Here is a 23,969-nt window from a genome sequence, read left to right on the forward strand (position 1 = left end):
TATCTCCGAGTCCAAAAAACAAATAGTTGTTGTCTGTATTTTGCATATTCTGCATTATTATAATTATGTACGCAGTACTATTTAATCATATTCTTCTACTATCATTAATTTAAAATTGTATCGGTGGTCATTTATGTTAATAGTAGCAAATTTAGTACGATAACTCTGAAGTAAATACTTTCTGCTAAAAAAATAATCGTTACGAATTTTTGATACTGATTGACAGATATCACATACTAAAAATACAATAGAACTAAAACCTTTTCATTTGTAAGTTGGTTGAAAAAGTTCAATTCGAAAAACCAAGCTTCGATCGAACACCAGTTGTCGGTAAGCTGAATAACTTTACTCATGAACAAACTCCGTCGATGAGAAACCCGACGAGTTCCCTATATGGTCGCCAGGTGACGTTTATGCGTCGTTGTTATGAAAGTGGCGCCAATTTTGTAGCTTGTTTTTTTTATTTTGTACTGTTGAGGCAAAGGAAAGCCTGACATCTCATTTTGCACGTAGTGTGGAAAGATTATATTTTTATTTTTCTTAGAATATCAGTAAGTACACAAATATTTACATTCTCCTTTAGCTTTATATTGCGAAATATTATGTTACATCTCAAAAGAAACAAAATTAAAAATGAATGTTTCTCTTATTTTTCCTTATACAAAATTGTTTGTTTTATCGATATGAAACATTTCGAGGTATAATATGCATTTTTAAAATGAATTGGAAATGCCAATACGCTCCTCTCATGGAAAATTTATCTATTGATATGAAATAAGAACAATCATTACATTATTAATAAACTGACTACCTATCCTGATAAAATCCAGTAATAAATTCTAACGGTAAAATATGCAAAATTAGTTGACGTTTATCTAGTGGGTGTATCATCCTGAGATATTACGGGATAAATGGAATGTCATCGTAGTTCTCCGGAATACCATAGTCATCAGATGATAACGTGATTTAAAAATTCATCAGATTGAAAGCATTACGGACAATGCCTTCAATCTGGTGAATTTTGAATTTATTTTCATATTTTTAAATTGTAATAATAAAATAATTATATTATTAAAAAAAAAGATACCGAGCACGTTTGTATCTTTTTTTATTGGAACAGGTCATTGGGCTCCCTAAAATATTGTTAAACCTGACCTATATTGTCATACCTCACCCTATATGCTCGTAAATGGGTGCTGCTTGTAAGGATTTGTTTGCTCTGATAACTGACTGATTTATTTTGTAATTCAAGTAACTAGTTCTTTATACTAACTTTGATAATAGGCAGTGTGCACACAAAATCCTTAAAAATGAAATTCTGAACAACATTTATTTAAAAGTTTTCAACTTTCCTGTTCATTCTTCTTGTGATTACTTTGCTATTCAATAGTTATTATATTAAGTTTACTTGAATAAAGATTATTTCTATTTATTACAATTATTGCAAAATAATGAAATGAAAAATGACAGTCAAACATTGTAATGGTATCTTTACTCGTACCTACCATGTCGCTCCAGACAGTATAATATTTTTCGAATATTGGCTTGTTTACCATTTCAGCCATATAAAAAGAAGTGTAAATAGGAATCAATTGATAGTTTTGGAATGGAATAGTTTCCCTGTGGAGCCATATGTTTTCATTTTCATGTCGCATCTGGAACCAAGAGTATGTTACCGTTATGTGTCCTTACGTCGTTTGCAATAAGGTATACTTTTGTGTAAATCTATAGTGATATTTGAAAACTAATATATGGAATGTAAATTTCAAGAGGAAATAACTACGAAATTTAGGTGGAGTGCTCTATTATCAATGACCTCATAGACATGTACTTCATATAAAATTGAAGATTAAATGCATATACGAATGTGTATGTAGTCTTTAAAATTATTAATTTAAGGATTTTATATATATATATTATTATATTATAAATACTTATATCTAAATGAATAAACTGTTTCTAGTTCTAGCCAAAACAACTTCATATTTTCACATGTCATCAATCGGAAATTGATAATGACAATAATACTTTATGCAATTATTTATTTGATTAATGTTTATTTATATTCCGAGCATTAAATCTTGCCTATAAATTTATTGACAAAGCCCAGAATAAAATAAATATAAATAATTTGATCTATATCATCTTTAATATAAAATTTACCAAACCCACTTTCAGTGTCGGAAAATATTCCGCCTTTGGGATCTATAAGTCTAGGTAATAAATAGTACACCACAACGATCTTTTCATTTTCAACTACCGTTTAAATCAAACACTAAATTACATGCAGCATCTAATCTATAGATAAGATAAGCTATGAAAGCCTGGAACTAGTAAAGCAGGGTTGTTATTACCACCGATAACTAAGGAGCATTTCGTTGAGTAGTTTGTGAAAATCAACGTATTATCCCATCACTGTTCCGATTTACGAGCGAGAACTGAGCATCGAATTATATCAGTCGGTATCCGAGCGCGGGATTGGTAGCACGCTACGCCGTAGCACCATGCGGTTACGAAGTGATGTTTGAATTTAGAACTGCGTTTGTAAGAACTTTATTCGTATGATTCCATTCGAGATATGAATTTTCTTAAAGAAGTAAGTATTTTTTTCTTTTTTAATATTTAAATAAGTTTGGTTTGTGAAACTTAATAAAATATATTGTACAGTGTATATGTAAATAGTCTTAATAAAAGTTAATATAATTGTAATAAACCAAAACATATACGTTATAACTTGTAATATTTTTATTACGATAGGTAAACTTACCGAATATTATTAATATTCTTCTACTCTCTATACTTTGCCCACGTGGTTGGCTGAAAGTTGCTGGAGTAAAAGCAATAAAAATTGCTATACAATTAATTCTTGTTAACAAGAATTTAGTTTCACATATATGAGTCTAAAGACTTAGATAAAATTAATAAAATACCAGCTCGAGAATAATATACCATATTATATCTATTTTTATTATATTATATTTTTTTTCTTTTCAATCATGTTGATTTATTAGGTTTAAAGTAAACCTAATAAATCAACATGATTGAATTTATCTACGTAGTACTTGAGCTGACTTAAAACAGCTTAGCTTAAACTATGTTTAAGTTTAAAGGTGAGATAATATAACAGTAAATTTACAAGATATGGAGACATGTCACATCCTTAGGCCTCCAAAAGGTAACTCATCGGTAGCACTCACTATGTTGTTGTGCATTATATAATAACACAACAGTCGTTCAGGTGACGGTTGCCATTTACTAACTAGGTAGGCTGTCACTTCATTTATCATTCTAGTAAAAGAATATCGAAAATTTACACAAACACAGTCGAGTGGACATTTCTGTATTGGAATTTAGAAAAAAGAAACAGAATGTTTGGCTTAATGGTATAAAAATCATTCCAGTTGCATAAAAATAATATCGTAGACGTTCACAAACACATACAGTCGACTGGATATTTTTATATTAGATGTTAGAAAGTCTGACTGTGCCTTAATGCCGCAAAAAATGTTGGATTAAAAACATGAAATTTTAAATAGACCTTATTTTTAGAATGCACACTAAAAACGGACTTCCCGTAATTTCGAAGAAGAGGGGAGATATTACAAATTTAAAAAACTCGTACATTTCTAATTGCATTTAGGAACATTTATCAGCGAATTTAATTTAGTAAATAATGGTTTGATGGAGCGATTCGTAAAAAATAATAATAGCAGTGCTATTATTCTTATATTATATGTCTAAAAAAGAAATTTTTGGAGCACTCGTGAATGTTACAATTATGATACTATAGATAGACAGCCAGGAAATAGTATGGTTTATTTTGGTTATTTGTCATTGAATAATATTAACTGGTATATTTGAATTCAAATACAACAAGTTCATTTAAGAGACTAGTGATTAATAATAAATTAGCTTACGGAACTAATCTTTTCGTTTGTTATAAAAAATGTCATTATCTCCATCCCTTTCTGATTTTAGGGTTCAGTACGACTGTTATTGTACCCAAAGTTTTTGAGAATTTCTTAAACTTATAATTATGTATTAATATAATTTATATTTCAAATGAAATAATATATTATTACTCTAAAATATGTGTATATGATTTATTATAATGTAAAGGATTTTAGTTAGATGATGATGTAGGTTTTAGTTTCTATTAAAGGAACTTAATAAATTTATTCTACTGTAGTTTTTCGTGTTAACTCTAACACAAATTAGATTTTGGAACATTAATATGCAGCCACTTGAAACTGGATATATAAAACTACTATGTTGAATGTATGTAATAATCGGGGGTTAATTTATAAATATAAAATAGTCAAAAATATTATCACAAATATTTATAGGTATCAAAAGCTTTTTTTTATTTGTTTAACTGAACGGAATTCTTAGTATACAAGTCCAATTTGTACTTGTTCTGGTTTTTTGCAATGTATGAAAATACAAATTACTCTTTGAAGTTAAAGACAGACCGGAGGGAAAGGAACAGCAAGAAACTTATCTCATTAGTGGCTGTACTATAACAGCACCTAACTGAGATCAGAAATCTTCTCCGACAATGTAACGAGGCAAACTATTAAAAGTATTCTTTGTAACAGTGAAAAAGAGCCTTTAAGCTGTTGGTCTGACTTATTACCACGAATAACCTTAAAAAATTATAGTAAACTTATAAAAACCACACCGTCAAGACATTGTTAGCATCATAACCAATTCTTCGCTTGGTATATTCGAATTCAACATGGTCATAGAATCTATTCATTGAATCCAACTAACTTACCGCCGTCTCTTCGATTATTTTTGGTTTAATAAACATGTTTCTTTCACCGGAGAGTTAGTAAGTAAGTCATTACAGAAATGTAAATTGACACAATTTTTTTTATGGTGGCCAGATTTGAACACCACACTACTTGGTTGTAAGTCTACTAGGCCACGACGCTCTCACTAGGTTATGACTATGTTGTATTTTAAAATTTTTGAAAGTACATATCTGTGAACGATACAGTGTCCAAGTTTTTAATGGAAAGTAAAAATACTGGCGAACTTAGGAAAAGTGGTAGTCGTTTGAAAACTTGAACAATGTTATAGATATTACAGAATGTGATGCCAAATTGGCTGACCAAATAGAACGTACCGTCTGAAAATGGCTAAGTTAAGAAGTACTTGAAACTGTCGAGCTTGCACGAATAGATTGACGAATGTGGAGGGACCGCTAGCTAGTTTACCCCAAATAGGAGATAAGCGTGATATATAATTATGTATATGATATATACTATTTATACTACTACTACATTTTCAATTATAATCAATTCTCTACAATTGTAGATCTAAAACAATAATTTTATTAAAAAAAAATTACGTAACCTATTATATGTACGTATCTCTTTGACTCAAACTCTAATTAATATCAATAATTTTAGAGCTGTTCTTCTGTGATCAAAAAAGTTAATAGGCATTATTATTTAATTTAGTTTAATTTTATATTATTTAGACAAAGTCGTAATACTGTGATAAAAACCTATACATAACCTGCGTAATAATAGTTTCCGAGAAAAGTACCCTCCTTGCTCGACAGTCGAGTAAGAAATAATTGATTGTCAACTTTAAACAAAAAAGTTAATAATTAAAATGGCATTTTGAAATGTTCCAATGTCAATAACAGTGTTGTTGTTTAGGTACTAAACTGAATATTAATGAAACTCCAAAACAAACGGGTAACTGTCACACTAAAATTATTAATGCTAAAGTGGAAGTTTTAGTTGTCATTGTCTATTCAATTATTTAAATATTATAATTGTGTCACTGCGAATGAAAGGAGGATATTGTAAATTGAATGAAATATGCATATAATTTAGAATATATGTATGTTCGAATATTTGAAACAATATCGGAATTAAACGAATATGGATTTTAATAAACGGAGTACAGTTAGATGTTTTATATGCACCTGTATATAGAAACCCAGGAGTTTTATACGCCAAATAAGCAAATAATTAATTTTCAAATAGTATTTATCTATTATTTCGTTTTTCAAACTTATTCTTCCTTAGTGCTACATAGAGTGAGAAATATAATTATAAGATGATCTATTGTTACGAATATTATTATTAGCAGTCAGTTTATTTATATTTATATATTATAAATTACTCAGAAACTGATTTTAACTGAACACCATCAAATTAACAATAGTTATAGTAACGATTTGAATACGGACACCTTAGTAACGTGTCGTTCCTTAATTGGATAGAGTCTGAAATCAAATTGGAGATCCATAATTTATTGTTAATACCATGGTGCACTATTCAGAAAAGTGAAATAAATAATATGAATTGTATTGATATTTATTGAACATTCCATTTTTTTTATAATCAAGCCTTTATTAATATTTTTAGAACTCTAATTATATCACGTCAGATATATAACTAAATAAATAACTTAACATAAATAGATCTCTAATTATGTAAATATACTTACGCAGAATGTCATATTAAAATAAACAGATTATAAATCAATTTCAGATTTTTATAATCTAATATAAAAAAAAATGATTTATCTAGTACCTGTACGTTTTAATTATATACAAAAAAAAAATCATATTTGATTTATATATAAATTTTCTCTAACGATGTCAATGAAACGAGCTTTTTCGAGATGAAATATCTAAATAGGTGTCACTTAAGGGAAAATTCAATTTAACAAGATAAATGACTCAATATAATCGAGCTAAACTCTAGGTAATATTAATTTAAAACAATAAATATTCTGTATGATAGATTATACAAATTCTGATTGAATTTTGTTTTGTAATAAATATATAGACAATTTAATCATTAAATGTTTCGCTACAATAAAGAAAAATCTATTTACGCAGGTAACTTAACATTTTATCTCGTATGTGACCCATGGCGGTACTTTCATAGGACATCCATTCTCTCCTTTTCGTTATAAATAAACAAATAATATACGTTACATAACACTATCTTGTCTCCAACAAAGTAAAGTTAATATTATGAGAACTGAATTATAAATTATATAAATATTATTTTATAAATGTAATATTATGTTTTCTGTGGTAATATCGAGTATACCAATAAGAATGTAAAAAAATGTACTAATATTTAAAATATTTTTAATTAATATGAATCTTTTTTTTCGTTTCAATGGCAACTAAATATAATTACCCGAGAATGTTGCGACAACTTTTGCGCATTCTGTCGCACCCCTTAGATCTTCCTTTGTACAGGATAATGGGCACAAAGAATAAGGTTAATATTAATTAAAACCATATTTAAAATATTAAATAGGTAATTATTTGTATATGAAAATAAAATATATTTTTTATGGCATTTTATTTATGATTTAAAATTTTTTAATTATATTTTTATTAATATGCATATATACTTGTATATGACGTTGCTCATTGTATTTAACTGAGGCGATGTAAGCCTTCCTGTCATCAAAGAACATTATTAACTTAGGTACTACATCTTATTTGTACCATACAGGCAAAGTCATCGTTTAATCAAGCGACCGATGAATCCTCAGGGAGGTCGTATATTAACGATAAATGGCTTCAAGATTAGCGTGAGATGTTACTTGTTATATTGGCTCCGATAATCCCTTGTTATATCGGTATTGCCCTCTGGGACATAAAGATGAGAATACAATTTGTAATATAATTGGATTTTACTAATAAAACTCCATTGTTTTTTTAAAACGACTAAAATTACAGAATAGCATCAAATTCAATGTAAAGTAATGAGCTTGCTTTTGTAGTCTGCATGGGTTTTTCTGTTTCATCTATTTCAGTCGCCAAGCAGCATCAAAGTATGCTGATATGTGTTTCGGTTTAATGACAGTGAAATTACGTTACGGATATATGTCACCTTTGTCATCTAGCATAGTATCGCATAAGGTATACGCACCATATCCGTGCTGCCAGTTTGTATATGTATACACGTACGTACATATAAACAGAAATGGTCTAACGGTTTAGCACAGTGTCGTAGTGCCGGTAATCGCGGAATTCCTGGCACAGTACAAACATATTATAGGAGTATGATTATTTGTATCGTCCTGAGTGTTTTCAGTACTTAAGTAAAACGTATTTAAGTATTGATATCAGTTGCCTGGTACTCATAATAAAAGCTCTACTTAGTTCGCTACAAAGTGGTGGTTACTATTATCACTTATATAATATATATTTATATATATATATATATATATATAACAAAAACATAATAATATAAAAGAATGAATATTAGCACACCTTAGGCAATAATTAACCACAACATATCCGATGGGTCTGACAGTACGATAGATCTAGATCTATCGTGCTAATAATAGTACTGATTTTAAACTTGAAATCGATATGTCTCGGTTGTTATTCAAGTTGGTAATTTGAATTACAAAAGCCTATAATCTATCAGGTTCGCGTCGCCCATTAATATGTTTTTGTGGTAACCAGTGGTAGGATTAATTAGGCCTAGTCGAGTCATTACATCCATCACAACGTCAACTATTGACTACTGATTGTATTCTGACTACTATTTTATTTATTTATTAAAAGTTTATTATACCAGATGTGTTACAGAGGATATAATTTAGAGAGTAATATGGTACAAAAACGGCCTTATTGCTCAAGCTATTATAAAATATTGTAAACGTTTTAATTTTTTTTTAAATGTATATTTTTATGACTGTATTTTAATTGTAGTTAACTGTTAAATTTATTTCAATGAATTTAGTAAAGATGAAACATCGACAACAAATACAGAAAACTATAGATGAATTAGTATGTAAATAACAATCAAATTAATTATATTTTTTACCCGAAACTTTATAAAACGTGAAACACAGTTTACTCTGTAAGCTGTGTTTCAGTCGAAGGGCTGTAAAATTAAGTTACAGCAGTAAAATTACAGGTCAAGAGATGTGATATCTTAATCCTTCGATGATGTCTATAGTGCTATTTATGTATGTAGGCAACGAGTACTACTTCTCAACAGGAGGTCTAGTCTAGTCTGTTTGGCATTCCAATTACATGAACAAGAATTACAAAAAAAAAAAAAAAACAAATAATAAATTATCCGTGATCCCTAAATTGTAAATTAAATTACATTTACATTACCTTCTATTAAAAGAGGCATGTGTGTTATCTTAATAATACAAAAACAAATTATTCGCCTTTCTGATAATGTCCACGAAATCCATCCTTTGCTCGCATGCCCAGCGGTAATTACGAACGAATCGTACATTTTGTATCTGAATTTGGTTATCTCGTTATGACAACCCTTGTTTACGTTGCAAGCGAATTGCCTCAGATTAAGGATATTTGTTTGTTTATTATAAAGGTACGTAATTGTCCGTGTTATATTCAAATATGCATGGTGGATTGTGGACATCTCAAGTGTGGGCAACACAATGTTGACAATTATTAATTAGGCCATAATATGCTGTTACAGAATTCCAGACATTATTTTTATTTTATTAAAACTTCTTCCATTAGAAAAGTAAGGTACAGAATTTATTGTAGTTGCATAAAAATTACACCTATAAGTAGAACTTGCGGTGTCTATGTAATTTTTATATATTAAATCATATTTATAGTCATAATTTATAGTTATTAGTTTAGGACTATTCATTCGCAACTTACTCGTAGTAACGGTGAGATTTGTGTTAAATATGCAATTTGTCCGGTAATCTAAGTAATAGAAACTTAGTCATTCTTTTTAATAATATCTACGTTAAAAATATATGTTATAACAATATGTCCGAGTACATAAGTTGATGTGACATATTAAACTATAATATAATATAAAAAAAAAATACCATAAACATGTTTTGTATCAAATATTTGTATCTTCAAAATAGAAAGTTCTAATTTTTTGTGTATATTTGCATGCGGCTATTTACAAATTGACCTTACAATTTTTTTTTATTGAAAGGTATTTTTTTATTCTTGTACCAATTTAAGAACTACACATTTAACATACAAACTAATCACGATCAGTATATTTTGTGAATGTTGTTAATTATACACAAATATCACGCCGTATTAAATAATTCTAAATTTACCTAAAGGTTTATATGCATGAACAAACAAACCTGGGCATCGTTCGTTACTATCACATGAGATTTACTCCCAAACTACCTGTTTTAAATCACATTAAACCCAAGTTGGGTTACCGACGTAACCATATCTACGCGGAAGCTTTAATCCAATAGGCTTTAAGTTTGGACTTCGAGCTTATTACTGCCATTTGTACTCTCCAAAATGAGATTTAAAGTATATAAATAATGATAATGGTAGCATTAGCGAATGTTTAAGAATTTATTTAATTTTAAATGAACATAATATACATATAGTTTACTCGATTATGGGTAATACAGGAAACCAGGGAATTATGGAGATAATAATATATAATTTATGATACTGTAATTATCTACAACATGGATCAGAAACAGAAACCGAATGAGAACAACGGAAGATAGTGTTATTAAAATTTTAATGCACGAAAAAAAAAATCAAGACATAGACTATAGTGGCAACTGATAAGACTTGATGATAGGCTTCCATTCTACCCAAAGGGAAGTAAAAACCTTTGTTGACGCCACGCGCTAGCGGCGTAAACACCATGTATAATTAAAGTAGGTAGGTAGTACTATAGAAAATAATGATATATTGAAAGATAGTTATATATTAATAAGTAATTAATATCAATTTTATAACCTACTGACAATGTGACCGATGTTAGATAACTTAATGTCTTTGAAGATGTACTATTATTTTAATTATTATGTTGCCCCTATCATTACTTACCAGGCAATTAGATTGATTAACAACGCTATCTTTTGATATGTAGTAAAAAATCTAAAGATTTCTTATTTATTGATTTATAAAAATATTTAAAGCCGCAATAAAACTATAGGGGGTTACTCATCTAGGTAAAAACTCTTCAAACTCTCAGGTTGAAGAAAACAATATATATTTACAAAACATAATTAAAATCTGCTCCGCAGTTTCGGAGATAGGCGAAAACGAACATCGTGATAGGTAATTTTTACACCTAAAAATTCGTTATATGAACTTATCTCCTTTTATCATAAATTTTAGAATGTTATACAAACGCATTTGAACCAATAGACTGTTCAGTCATTTTTGTACAAATGTAGAAAAAAATTTGTAAGAAACGGATTAAATATTATAAATATATTTTCAAGACAGACATACACATATGTATACTACACTAGATGAGCTCACATGTGTATATACTATACTAGAGAGCAACTTCATACCTATGCGAAGTGGTGTTCAGAATAGCAATAATTTATAACTTTTTTGGTTCTATACCAATAGAAATAAAAAAAAAAGCTAAATTTTAAGCGACGCCATCACATTACGAGTACATTAGTGAACCGCAGCTAAATCGGTCAAGCCGTGTCTAGGATTATAGCACTCAAATGCACTGACAAATAACAAAAAATAAGAAAATAACGAGATCCCTTAATATTAAAAAAAAATACAGGATCTTATCGCTTTTTGTTTTTTATTATTGGGACCTCAATAAAAAGATCCTGTAATTTTCATCTAAATCAATATTCAAATTTGAATTTGAATTTGCTAGCGCCACCGACTTTGTTTTATACTATGTAAGGAAGAAGCACAATAATAACAATACTTTATCTAATACATATATCTTCCATCCGGAGACTGCGATTTTTGCTTCTTTATTATTTATATGTATAAAAGATACAGATTACGAGATGACGATATAGATAGAAAAGATTATATTGTATGTTATTTGCTTGGATATTTCTACCCGCTATGTGACCTTTGGGGTCGACGAATGTGGTATTTTATACGAAACAATTTATATTGAAATAACAAAGACATAGGTTGTCAAACTTTACAAACCCAATTATTTCTTGTAAAAATATTAAATGAAATAACGAATTAACTCGCTTAGTTTTCAACAAACAAAATAAACGAAGTCTTTTTTCCTTTATTTTTCGTTTAAGAAGTCCATTTAAATATATAAACTCCTCCTAAGACTAGACTAAAACACCAGGCACAAAATTCAAACGATAGAACCAGACACGACTATTTTAGAATAATTTGTGGTCAGGAAGTCTAGCATACCGCTTTACTATTGATGGACACGAATTTGGAACGTATGAGGAATCATACGTTGCAAACATTTATATACATGACTATGATTGCTTGTATTTACAAAAAAAAAATACTTATTTCTATCAGTTGTTTGGTACCTCCCCATAATACAACCTCTGTTTAGCTTAGAAGTATATAGCGCTGAGTGAATTCTCGTTTATTATTATTATTAATTTGCTGGACAATTTGATTTTGTACTACGAAATTAAGGAACTTATATCTCGCAATACACATTTTCAGTCGAATAACTGCTATTGTGCACATACTGGCATAACTTCACGAATATATGGACCCAAATTCCGTGCACCGGCGCAATTTATCACTGGAAATGGTAAGGTGTGGAAGTAACCGTAAAACTCAGTAAAAGCTTTTTAGTTTATAGCGTAAAAAGACGAATATCAGCAGTAATAATACATTATTCTGCTGCAGTTCATATTCATTTTTTATATCGATACGTCAAAGGTGATTACTATTAAGTGCTCTGCATATGCCCAACAATTTTTGTTTTATAATAATTCTCTATTATACTAAATTGAAAATAAATAAGTATGGGATGAACACTAAAACAAATCCTATAGATAACAATAATTATTAATTATGTTAGTTTAGTTTTGGGTAAAACCTTTCATAATAGTACTATCCTCTACTGCGTAATCATGTAATTTTATATATAAATTTCCATAGAAGTTAAATCAAACGATAACAATAAGATTTAATGTATACAATGGCGTCTATTAATATTTATTTATAATAATTAATTATTAATAATAAAGGTGGCATATTTAAAAATATTAATAAAATCAATTATATCGTATATGTGTAGCCTATATGTTCAGCAATTTTTTACAACATATTCTGCAAACATTTCATTCTAATCCCTCTAGTAGTTTTTACATGAAACTTTGACATACAAAAAGTTAAGCTGACCAACAGACAGTTTTGTCGAGTCTCGATTTTATTATTTTATTGTGTTTAAAAAAAAAAAAACATGCAGATGTCTGCTTGGGTATCTCTATCTCATCTATTATTATCGCCAGCTACTTACTTTATAAGCTGTGTTTTGATTTGAAATGAAATATGACTGTGAAATTTTCGAGTACAGAAATATAATAATTTAGTAGTCAGTAGTAACAAAGTACACATTTTGTGATAATCGTGAACATGCGAGTGACGGTCACCACATTTTATCTTTCCAATTACATATGATGTCAAATCATGAATTAAAGAAAATATATGTAAATGATAATTGGTCATTTGAAAATTATTCTTTTAAGTACATTAAAAATTAAACTTTTAAGTAAGTGGATTATCTAAAACGTCAGATATCAAAATATTGCGAACATATCGAAACTTTTGTTGTCAAAACTTTACTATTTTTTATGTCGACATATGTTTATTCTTTTATCGTGTGTATCGGGTAAAAAATAGATGTCAATAAAGTTATAAAAATGGCCAGAGCCAACAGTAATCACAATATTTAAGTAATGCAGAACATTTATAAAATGTAATTTTTAAATAGAAAATGTCTAAAAAGTTTTAATGGGAATCATTAAACTTTATCTTTTATTAAGATAAAGTTTAATGATTGTATTATTACAGTTACCTATACAAAGTTTAAATAAAGTAAAACTAATAATTCTATTCTATCGACTTATTAAAACTTAACTGTAATAGTTATCATTAGAAAACGTAATTGAAAAGACTGATTTTAATTGTAAAATTCGGTAATCATTGTAAAGGTCGATGCATAGATCTCGGGTATTTTTATTCATAATAATTAATTGAAATCAGTTCCAAACGATTATGTTTTGCTGGTAACATTCGATAATACTTAACAAATACAACTTTTATGGCCCAATTGGATCTGATTTATTTAAAGGTTCGAATAACGAATTGACAAATATATATAATTATTTCCAGATCAAAACATGGCAACTTATAATCCTATGATTTATTTGTCCAGTGATTTATTTTACAAGTTCATAATGAAATTATTTTTGTACTGTTATAATATCCACAAAATTGATCCATTTAGAAAATATGCCCAAGTCACGATGAAATTAGAAGCAGCCTGTAACGTTATTAATGAGTTTCCGATATTGCCTTCGTTCTGCCTCTGAATTTAATAACCTGTCCTAAATTTTAGAAACGGACGCATTTTTTTTATTATAGTCAGCATTTTTTTTTAATATCTCCTCGTTTGCTATCTTCACCTTTAATTTCATGGTTATGTATTCAGAATCAGTTCGATCCATTGCTGTGATAATAGGAGATAACATTCAACATATTTTTGTTAGGTATTTCATAAAATATCTAATAGTTTTTACAAGTAAATATGGAATTTTGAGATCTACTTTTTTATTATTTTATTATTCAGTGCTAATCATAAAGAAACTTATATAGTACACTATTTGGCACTTGTTAGATTAGGCTAATTTCTTTTTATATGAATTGAGTAATGAATTTACTGCTTTGTATGTCAGGACCTATTAGGTTGCTTGGGTTTAAAGGCATTCTGAGCAGACATTTAAAATTTATATCTCTTTGATGGTCACCCTACACTTCGTTTCTTGTGTTGTCAAGTTAACTTGTCTATGTAACTTAAAACGTTTTTTTTTAATTTTAATAAAATAAAAAATATTCGAATGGTACACCTGTCTACGCTAACGCTGACGGGACATCAATGGACGATGATATAACGAACATGAGGTTAGGTCAGTTGGAACATCCTGACAAATTCACCAGGAATTTATCATGACGGTTTTCAGGGGGATCCGCATGGGGGTCAAGCTAACAAGGTACGTTGCTAGTAGTGGGGTCAACAGTGAACATTACTAACAACCCCTTATCCCACAGGAATAACATTTATTTTTCATATTTGATTAACAAATTAATATATAAACTTGTAAAAAGAAAAAATATTATAGAGCCAAAAACAAGGTCAAGAGGTTGTTTTTGGCTCTATAATATTTTTTTCTTCTATTCTCGTGACCTAGTTTATGTCAAGTTATAATTAACATACTCAATGTCCATAAGAAAAAAGAAAAAATACATCGATGTAATAAAAACTTTTTAATGACTGTTAGAACTGTAGGGTAACAAGAGAATTTTGTGTAAAAGCACTTAGCTACAGGAAAAGCTAATGTTGGAAGAAGCACGCATGTGTAAATTTCAGGTAAGGAGAGACGTTGCTCGCTCTCCAATCTAAGAAAACACAATTTTATTCCTTCCATTGTATCTTACGAACATTTTATAGGTGATTTTTTTATCCTGATACATTGTTTACGTTTGTTGGATAGAGGCAGAAATAAATTACGTGTTTTTGTTGAAGTAGGTGTCTCACAGTTTTATGCAAACATAATTGACTTACAGTAAACTTCATTTAATGGGTTTTATGTATGAAATATTTGTATTGCGTACATTTCTAAGCTATACTAAATATTGTAGTTAATTACAAAACCGACATTCATTTGACGAAATCCGTATGGGTTTAATTATATATCTATGTATATGCAACAACGATTGTAAAAAAGAACCAGAATTTGTAAACTTATGGAATAAATACATTTTTAAATAACTACTGAACTATGTTGAAATTAACTAGATTGTTAATAACCACAAGGGAATATAATAAATAGAGCTGTTAATCAACTCTATGGATTTCATTTTAAATTGAAGCTATTAGGTACTGCGAATACCATTTTTATAGCACCATAAAGTCATAATGATGGTCATGAATCTAAGATAGATATCTCATTAATCAAAATTGCCTTTGAACACCACATAGGTATAAAGAATTTGCACGGCTATATCTCCACGGTTCATAAATTACATTTATGTTTAAATGAATGGAGAATTTATTTTTTAAGGGTACGATATATTACATGACTTCATATAATAATAATAATAGAGAATATAGGTTAATAATGAACCATTGTGCGTAGCAGAGGTTATAAGGAATCTATAATTTTTGTTCAGAGCGATAGCTGATTGGTTGAGAAATTTAACGGACTTTAAAGCCGGTACATATATATTGTTTTATGTGTGTGGTGGATAATTAGATAAACAATAAACAAATAATTTTATCTGATAACCACATAAGTGCAAGACAAATCCATCAATACTGGTTCTTAAAGGTTCAATTAAGTAATCCTTGAGCTAGTGATCTATTTTATTCCTCTAAATCTTTTACCTTTTTTATATCCTGCCTACCCTTTGTGTGATTTGGTCAAATTCTAATATGGATGGTAATTCACATGGTGCCTTCCATTACTCATTGTGTGATGAGTAGGTTTATAGAGCAAAACCTAATTTAAGTAAAACAAAACAAAGTTTAAATATAAAGACTTTCTCGTCATTCAAAAATGCTCTCAATTCAACAATATTTCACTTTTATTCTCTTCTTTGTATGCACAACAATTGACTATATAGCCAGCGAGCGGTAAGTGATAGATCTTCTAGATCTTCTATGGCCATTGTGATATTAGTTTACTATTTTATGTTGTGTAGTAGTATTGTCTTTTATATATTTCTGTTGTTTTTATTTATTTTTTTAATCATTACTAATAATATTTTATTTATATGTAGGTATATTTAAATATTATTTGCTTTTATCCGTTGTTAATATTGTCATGTATGTATATCTACATTTACCACTCTACAATTTCTTTCCATTATTCAAAGAGTGACTAGAAGAAATCCCTTATTTTGGGATAAGTCCGCCACTATACAATTTATTTCTTAAGATCGTCATATCATGTTATTTCAAATATATTTATTGCACAATAAATTGTAACAATCAAACAAATTATATGCTTAGAATAAAAATATAGTACAGTATATTATGTTATATCACGACAGATTATTAATAGCCCTTTATGTAATACAATCTTTACTCATAACATATACTCCGGAATAGTAACGCCTTAGTGATATCTCGGGTATCACATGACACCTGATTTCGATAATGCTGTTCATAGGCGACGGTTACCACCTGCCTTTAGCTAGTCTATTAGCTTGTCTACCATTGTAATTATACAAAAAAAATCTTAGCTTATATAAACTAATATGTTTAGGTAATATTTACTTAAGTTACTGTTGTAATTTCTATTTCATTTTTTTCTTTAACGTATTATGTTTTGTATGAATTTTAAATGGAAAAAGAGCACGCATCGTCGAACAATATGATCTGTACTAAAATAAATATATAGTTACTTACTTTAAATTATATAAATAAATACTAAGTTTAAATGGTTCGTAACTATTAATAAATTGTTTCAGATTTGGAACACTTTGATATGCAATTCAAATGGGCTATGAAAATATGAAGGTGAGTAAACTATTTAGAAAATAGATATGAATTGTATTCTAGAGTAATTAAAATCTCATACTAGATAAAACATAACTGTACAGTCTATAACGCTATAAAATTCTTGTTTATCTAATTTGGAAACAAATCAATAGATTTGTCATTGTTTACATATTAAAAAGTTAAAACACCTGGTAAATATACACATGTTTACCAGTTTTTTTTATTATTTACATATTTTTATGTTATGGTATAAGTATATTATAAAAATTAAAAAAGCGAATAAATTAATTTTTATTTACTATAAATACATAGATATTAATAACTGATTCGTACAGACAAAATTTTATAAAACAGGAGCAAATCTTATCTGTTTAAAAAAAATCAACATCAGTTCCGAATGGAATAACATCATCATCATCTGCTTCTTCCTTATCCCATTTGTTTGTGGTCGGCGTAATATGTTTTTCGCTTCCATTCATCCCTGTTCGCAGTCATCGCGTTATTTACTTCCTTTCTTACCATATCATCTTTCACACAGTCCATCCATTGGACTTGCTTCTTACGTTGCACCCGCCCGGCCCGTTGTGGTGCAACAACCCTTTTCCATTTCTCGCAGTGGCCGGGTGCTGCTCCTTCGCGTCGCCTCGGTAGTACGCCCTAGTCCGAACATCAATTCTTTCACTCAAATTCATATTACGAGAGAATGGTTTAACCAAATGGAATAACATATTTCTTATATCATACATACTAAACTTCCTTTTTTACAATAATTGAAACCATATAAACAAGCTCGTTTAATTCCTTACAATTTTATATTGCTTATTTTACATATATTATCTTTTTATTTCTTTATGCCATAATTCTTTTCGAAGGACATTTAATCTAAATTTATAACTCTCAATTTAAGGCTAATAAATTACAAATTTTTTTATCCATATCTGTGATCATATCATGTAACCAATCTATGCTGCTACCCTGTATAAATATTAAAGGCTTTTAAAATAGCTTCTAAAAATGTCCAGCGCCAATGTGTACTGAATTATTGGACATGTCGAAAGTGTGATGAAAGATGGAGGATATAGGAGGCGTGAGCGAAAATATTGAAGAGATACTTGTAAGATGACGTCTTAGATAGTAGGGCAAAAAGGACTCATAAACTAACTTATCTATTCATAACATAAACTATATTATACCTTATTTATCTTTAAAGATTAAGCTTAGGTGTAACTAGTATAAATAAAATATGCATAATATTTGTGCAAGATATATTGAGAGCATCTTGACCTAGTGATACAAGCTCGATATAGGTCTGAAAAAATTATGAGTTTAAATCTGACTGAAACCAATAAAGTTTGAGTCTAAATTTGTATATTTGACTGATTCTCATAATGATTGAAACACATATCTAATGAAATGTTAGTACATTTTGTGTTCAGTATAACTTGCGACTGGACTACTATTAGTGAAGGTATATTAAGGAGAAACTCACCTAATTCTGCTGCAAACAGCTTACTTTACTTTTATTTTTTCTTCTGATTGTCATAACTCCTGCACTTATGAGGAAGGAAGACGATCTTCCTATAAGCGAGTCTGACGACGTACTGTAATGTAGTATTAACATTTGCGAACAGAAGCGAGGATCATGTCTTATGGAAAGTGTATAATATGAATGTGGTTGGATGTAAAGGAAGGGGACGCCCTAAGAAAAGATGTATGGATTGTGTGGAAGATGATACGAATAAAAGAAGAGTATGCTCAGATATGACCACCGATAGAGAGCAGTGGAAAAGAATGACATACTGCGCCGACCCCAAATAATGGGATAAAGGTAAGGCAATGATGATTAAGAAATGTTCTCGCTTACAGTTATTTTAACACAAATAAATATTATATATTTTTATTAAACTGAACTAACTCTCCAAATCAGTTCTCCACATCAATTACAGAATAAAAAAAAATAAGCAATCTCTTCCAGACTACCTTTTGGTGGATAGAGAATGTAAAAATTAGAAAAGGGTAGGTGGCGCACGTAATAAACAAAAATAAATATACATATATGACTACAAATATACATAATAGCGCATATACATTTGGAGAGAGAGCTATACCAGTATAAAATAAATTAAATGGTGTCCACTGGCAAGTCGCTACCTTGCATTGTATGTGCTAAAGTTGGTTGCTTTTTGTACATTTTCAATGTTGCGGTTTACGTTTACCGTACCTCATCACTTTGGCAAATTACCTAAGAGCTTTTACGTATTAAAAGGAAATCACTTTGTACATTATTATATAGAAGAAGCTATTGATTAAATAAATCCATTGAACAGATATAGAATTGACTTTTCCCTATTGTGGGCACTTCGCGGCATTTCATCTGTAAGTATTCAGTCATTTGTATATAGTCATTTGTGTATGCATATTATTTAAAATTTACCTCACGTTTGATTATAAGTTATACAATAGAGTAGAAATGTAAGTGATTCAACCTTACCAAATCAAATCAAAATATCTTTATTTATAACCTACATAAATAAAGATATTTTAATTACACACAACACTTTTGATAAGTGAAATATAAAGTCCACGTTTGCTCACATTGTCTCCAAATTATAATATCTTTGTTTTATCTGGGCAATTAAGAATATATAATAATATACTGTCAGTTCTGACAGTAGTTCAAGCCAAAAAGCTACAAATAAACTCCCGCTTTATTGTATATAGTAATATATAATTTAACCTTTTTGTTATATAACATTATCAGCTAATGTTGCTGACGTGAAACCAGTTCTACTACATTCATTTCAATGTTAAAAGTAATTTATATTAAAAAAATCTAATGTATAACTTTTATTATTTAGGCCGTGAATTGATTAATTAGTCAGTTAGATGTCGCTTTATATTTTTAGAGATCACATATTTATGCTTTTGTTTATGGTTAGCATAAGATATTACTAATTTAAGTTACCTGCAGAATTTTAGATCTGAAAATCATGTCATTGATTTGCAATTTGAGAAAGTAACGAGATAATTGATTTTCTTAAGATATATAATTATAATACCCCTGGATAATTCATACATCATCTAGTCCAATGTAAGCAGAGGTTGTATTATGGGTACTAGAAAATTAGTATAAATACTTAGACATTTATTTTGTAAATACATACATAATATACATAGAAAACACCAAGATTGATACAGAAATTCATACTCATGAATACAAATGTTTATACTAAAGAACATAATACACTAAAGTACGGTGCGACGAATTGAATCCGCAACCATTAGAAATAAAGCGGTGTGTTAAACCGCTAGACCACCGAGGCAGGCCCTATATATTTATACCATACATGTATATATTTTTAATAAAACCTAACTTCGCAATGAATTCAAATTATCTAAATGTCACAAGCCTAAAATACTTTATTAAAATACTTAAGTTTATGTTGCAAGGGCGTGAAGTAAGTATTGAAATAAGTGACATTTTTACACGGATTTTAGTACTTTGAAGGAATAAAAAGTTCACAAAGTGCCAGATCAAACCTTTTAGCTGTACATAAAGTTCGAATTGACTCATTTTAGACACCCTTTTCTTTGCTGCCTGAGAATGACGTAAATTTATATTTATATGATTAAAAGTTATTGGGTTTCTTTTGCATAACATTACCCCCATATGTATAAAAACATAAATGTTTTTTATTTATTTTAAAAACAAATTACAGTTTCTTATTCGTAAAAATCTACAATCCAGTTCTTTAATAGAAAATTTGTCATCATATTTTTAAGGTTGTGTTTGTTGCGCGGCGGCGTCACTAATGTATACGTACTTGGAATAACATTCTTTAAATTGTAAATCAACACTTCAATTTCTTATGAGAATATTAAATAAATTTAAATATACAAGTATTATTATTCAAAAGTATTTAAGTTTTTGTTTTCATTCCTTTATGTATACAACTGCAAATGTACCAAAAGTGTTTACAGAATGTTGGATGGAAATTTCTTTCGTGGCACAGGTTCACCTATATCGAAAGGCAGGGCTAACTATATTTAATTGTACCGTACATTTATAAATAAAGTTTATTATTATTATCATAAACATAATGTCTACGTTTTAGTTAATTCATAGACATTATTCACCTACATTTTGGCATAACAACATTTGAATCAATATAATATGAAAGACTGCAGCATTAGGTCTAAAAATTATTTATTTGTCTTCTTATGTATTCTAACATAAGAAAACAAATAAATAAATAAATTTTGAAAATTTTATTTAAGAATAAAACGTACAGATTTGCTTATATTTGGCGACAAATAAACTAACAGAAACATAACTATTTAACTATTACTACTTGTCATACTACTATTAAACATACACCGCTTTTGATACAAGTTAAAATTAAATATAAAATCAACCTAATAAGATTTGAAACTATGTTCATTACTAGACAATTATGAAGCGAATTAAGAAAATGTTAATATAATAAATATGTCGTCGAACATAGAAAGGAATACCAGAAACATATCTTCTTAAAAAATCGTAGTATTGTTGTTGTCCGTGGAACTATTATGCAGATTTAATAACATTGACCTACTTACTAGATACTATAATGAGTGAAACTCAAGTTGTGGAAGTAAACACATCAAGTTTTGCCTCATTAAATTGATGTAGGGTAGACATGATATTTTTTTACTTAATGGGAATAGAAAACAAGCTGATAACCAATTTGATGGTAAGAGGTAACGTTATCTATATACATGAATGTCACTATGGACATCACGTTACCAAGTGACACCCGTGATACTAATATTGCATTGGCCTTCTATAGAATTATAGTATATCATATCTCTCATCCTCTAATTTCACTGCCTAATCGCACCCTACAATTGAAACACAATTTACTATGTAAGCTGCTTGGCGATTGCAATAAGGGACCGAGGTATTTACATGAACTAGTTTTTGCAATCTATTTCTTAGGAGTTTCCTAATGAACATAAAAATTATATTTATAGTTGTAGGGTATTAATTAAAAGGTCAGCCTTTAATTGATATTCTGTGTTAAATTTTACTGTGTAAGTACGATTCAAGAAAGCCCTTACCAAATTTCAGAGAGTTTTGATAAGAATAAGAGACTAAGTGTCCCCCGACTTAAGACGGTCGATTCGTCCCTATCCGTCTAGTTGTCTAAGAGCTCCCCCGATCAGGCAATGAAATAACACTTAGAAAATTTACGGAACTAAGTCGTCCTAAAGTGAGTTATAACTTACCCTTTGATACTTTCATAAATCTGATAGTCTAGGAAAATTGAGAAGCGATGAATATTTGAAAGTATTTTTATGCACTGGGACCTACTTTACCTAGACTTCTTACGTTTTTCATTGTTACGAGTACCTACTATATAACAAAAAAGGCATACAATATTTAGAAACGTCACTTATGTTCTACTACAATATAGAATTTTCCTATTAAAACTCTTATTTATTTCGGATATTATATTTCAGAAAGTTAGTTCTGTTTTATTAGAGTTATTAGAGTTTAGTTTTATTACAACTTTGAAACTATTTAGTCTAAAAATCATCATATAAATTAAATATATATATATGGACATATAGTTTTAATAGGAATTTTCTATATTATAGTTGAACTAATTTATATTATAGTAATTTTTTTAGCATTATTTTTGTGTTTCAGAATTATAATATTATGACAAATAAAGTTGCACCGTAAATGGTTCTTTTTTATCTTTTTTGTACGGAACCCTAATAACTCCCCCACTTTTGCACGTAAATTGATCAATTCACGTGTGTAGGTTATATCGTTTTGCTCATGAATAAAGAATGTGTCATACATATATACAGCGCAGAGGGCATCACAAGCAAGGGCAAATTTCCACATGATTTATAACAGAACGGTTAAATACATCCTCTAATTAATTGTTTATATTACTTCTGTGTGCCTACGTTAATTAGCGTTAATTAATACTGCTTTGAATATTACGTAATAATTAACAAATCATTACCGTAAGTGCAAAGTTTGGGAAAATTTTAGTTACTGATTCAGTAAAGCCGAACAAATACGAGTATGATGGACATTATCTTAGATTAAGAAATAACAATACTTCTATAGATTCCTATTTTACGGATTTATTATGTTTAGTTAGTTATTGTCAGGAGTTATTTTTTTTAAATTTCTAAATTAAATTATTACATTAACACGTTTATTACAAAATATCAAACGTTTATTACTGATAAAATGTTTTAATAAAATTTCATACCCATTTCACAATTAAATTATAAGGAATAACAAATTCCTACTCTCCGGGAGGGATGCTTGAAAAATATTTAAAATGCTTTGTTATTATGTAAATCTCCGAGCATCGCTCAGCGTGAGAACGCTAACTCACAACTGTAAGCCCTGTCTCGAGCCACAGTATTGTCTGAAGACAAAATGACATCAAAGTTACAAGTTTGTTCCCGAGGCCCAATAAA

General features: G+C 29.0%; 1 protein-coding gene across 1 annotated transcript in view; it reads left to right on the forward strand.

Annotated features, from left to right (window-relative positions):
* Positions 1–2,481: 2,481 nt before the first annotated feature.
* The window catches only part of LOC131852022 (suppressor of lurcher protein 1-like), a 79,432-nt gene continuing 57,944 nt past the window's right edge, over positions 2,482–23,969 (forward strand). Inside the window, exons 1-2 of the mRNA XM_059202592.1 lie at positions 2,482–2,596; positions 17,450–17,498. Of these exons, the coding sequence (XP_059058575.1) occupies positions 17,478–17,498 (21 nt within the window). The 5' untranslated portion in view covers positions 2,482–2,596; positions 17,450–17,477. The remainder of the gene's footprint in view (positions 2,597–17,449; positions 17,499–23,969) is intronic.

This window comes from Achroia grisella, unplaced genomic scaffold (assembly GCF_030625045.1).
Source record: "Achroia grisella isolate CSIRO2021 unplaced genomic scaffold, CSIRO_AGI_Agris_v1 utg821, whole genome shotgun sequence".
In the NCBI taxonomy this organism is placed as follows: Eukaryota; Metazoa; Arthropoda; class Insecta; order Lepidoptera; family Pyralidae; genus Achroia; species Achroia grisella.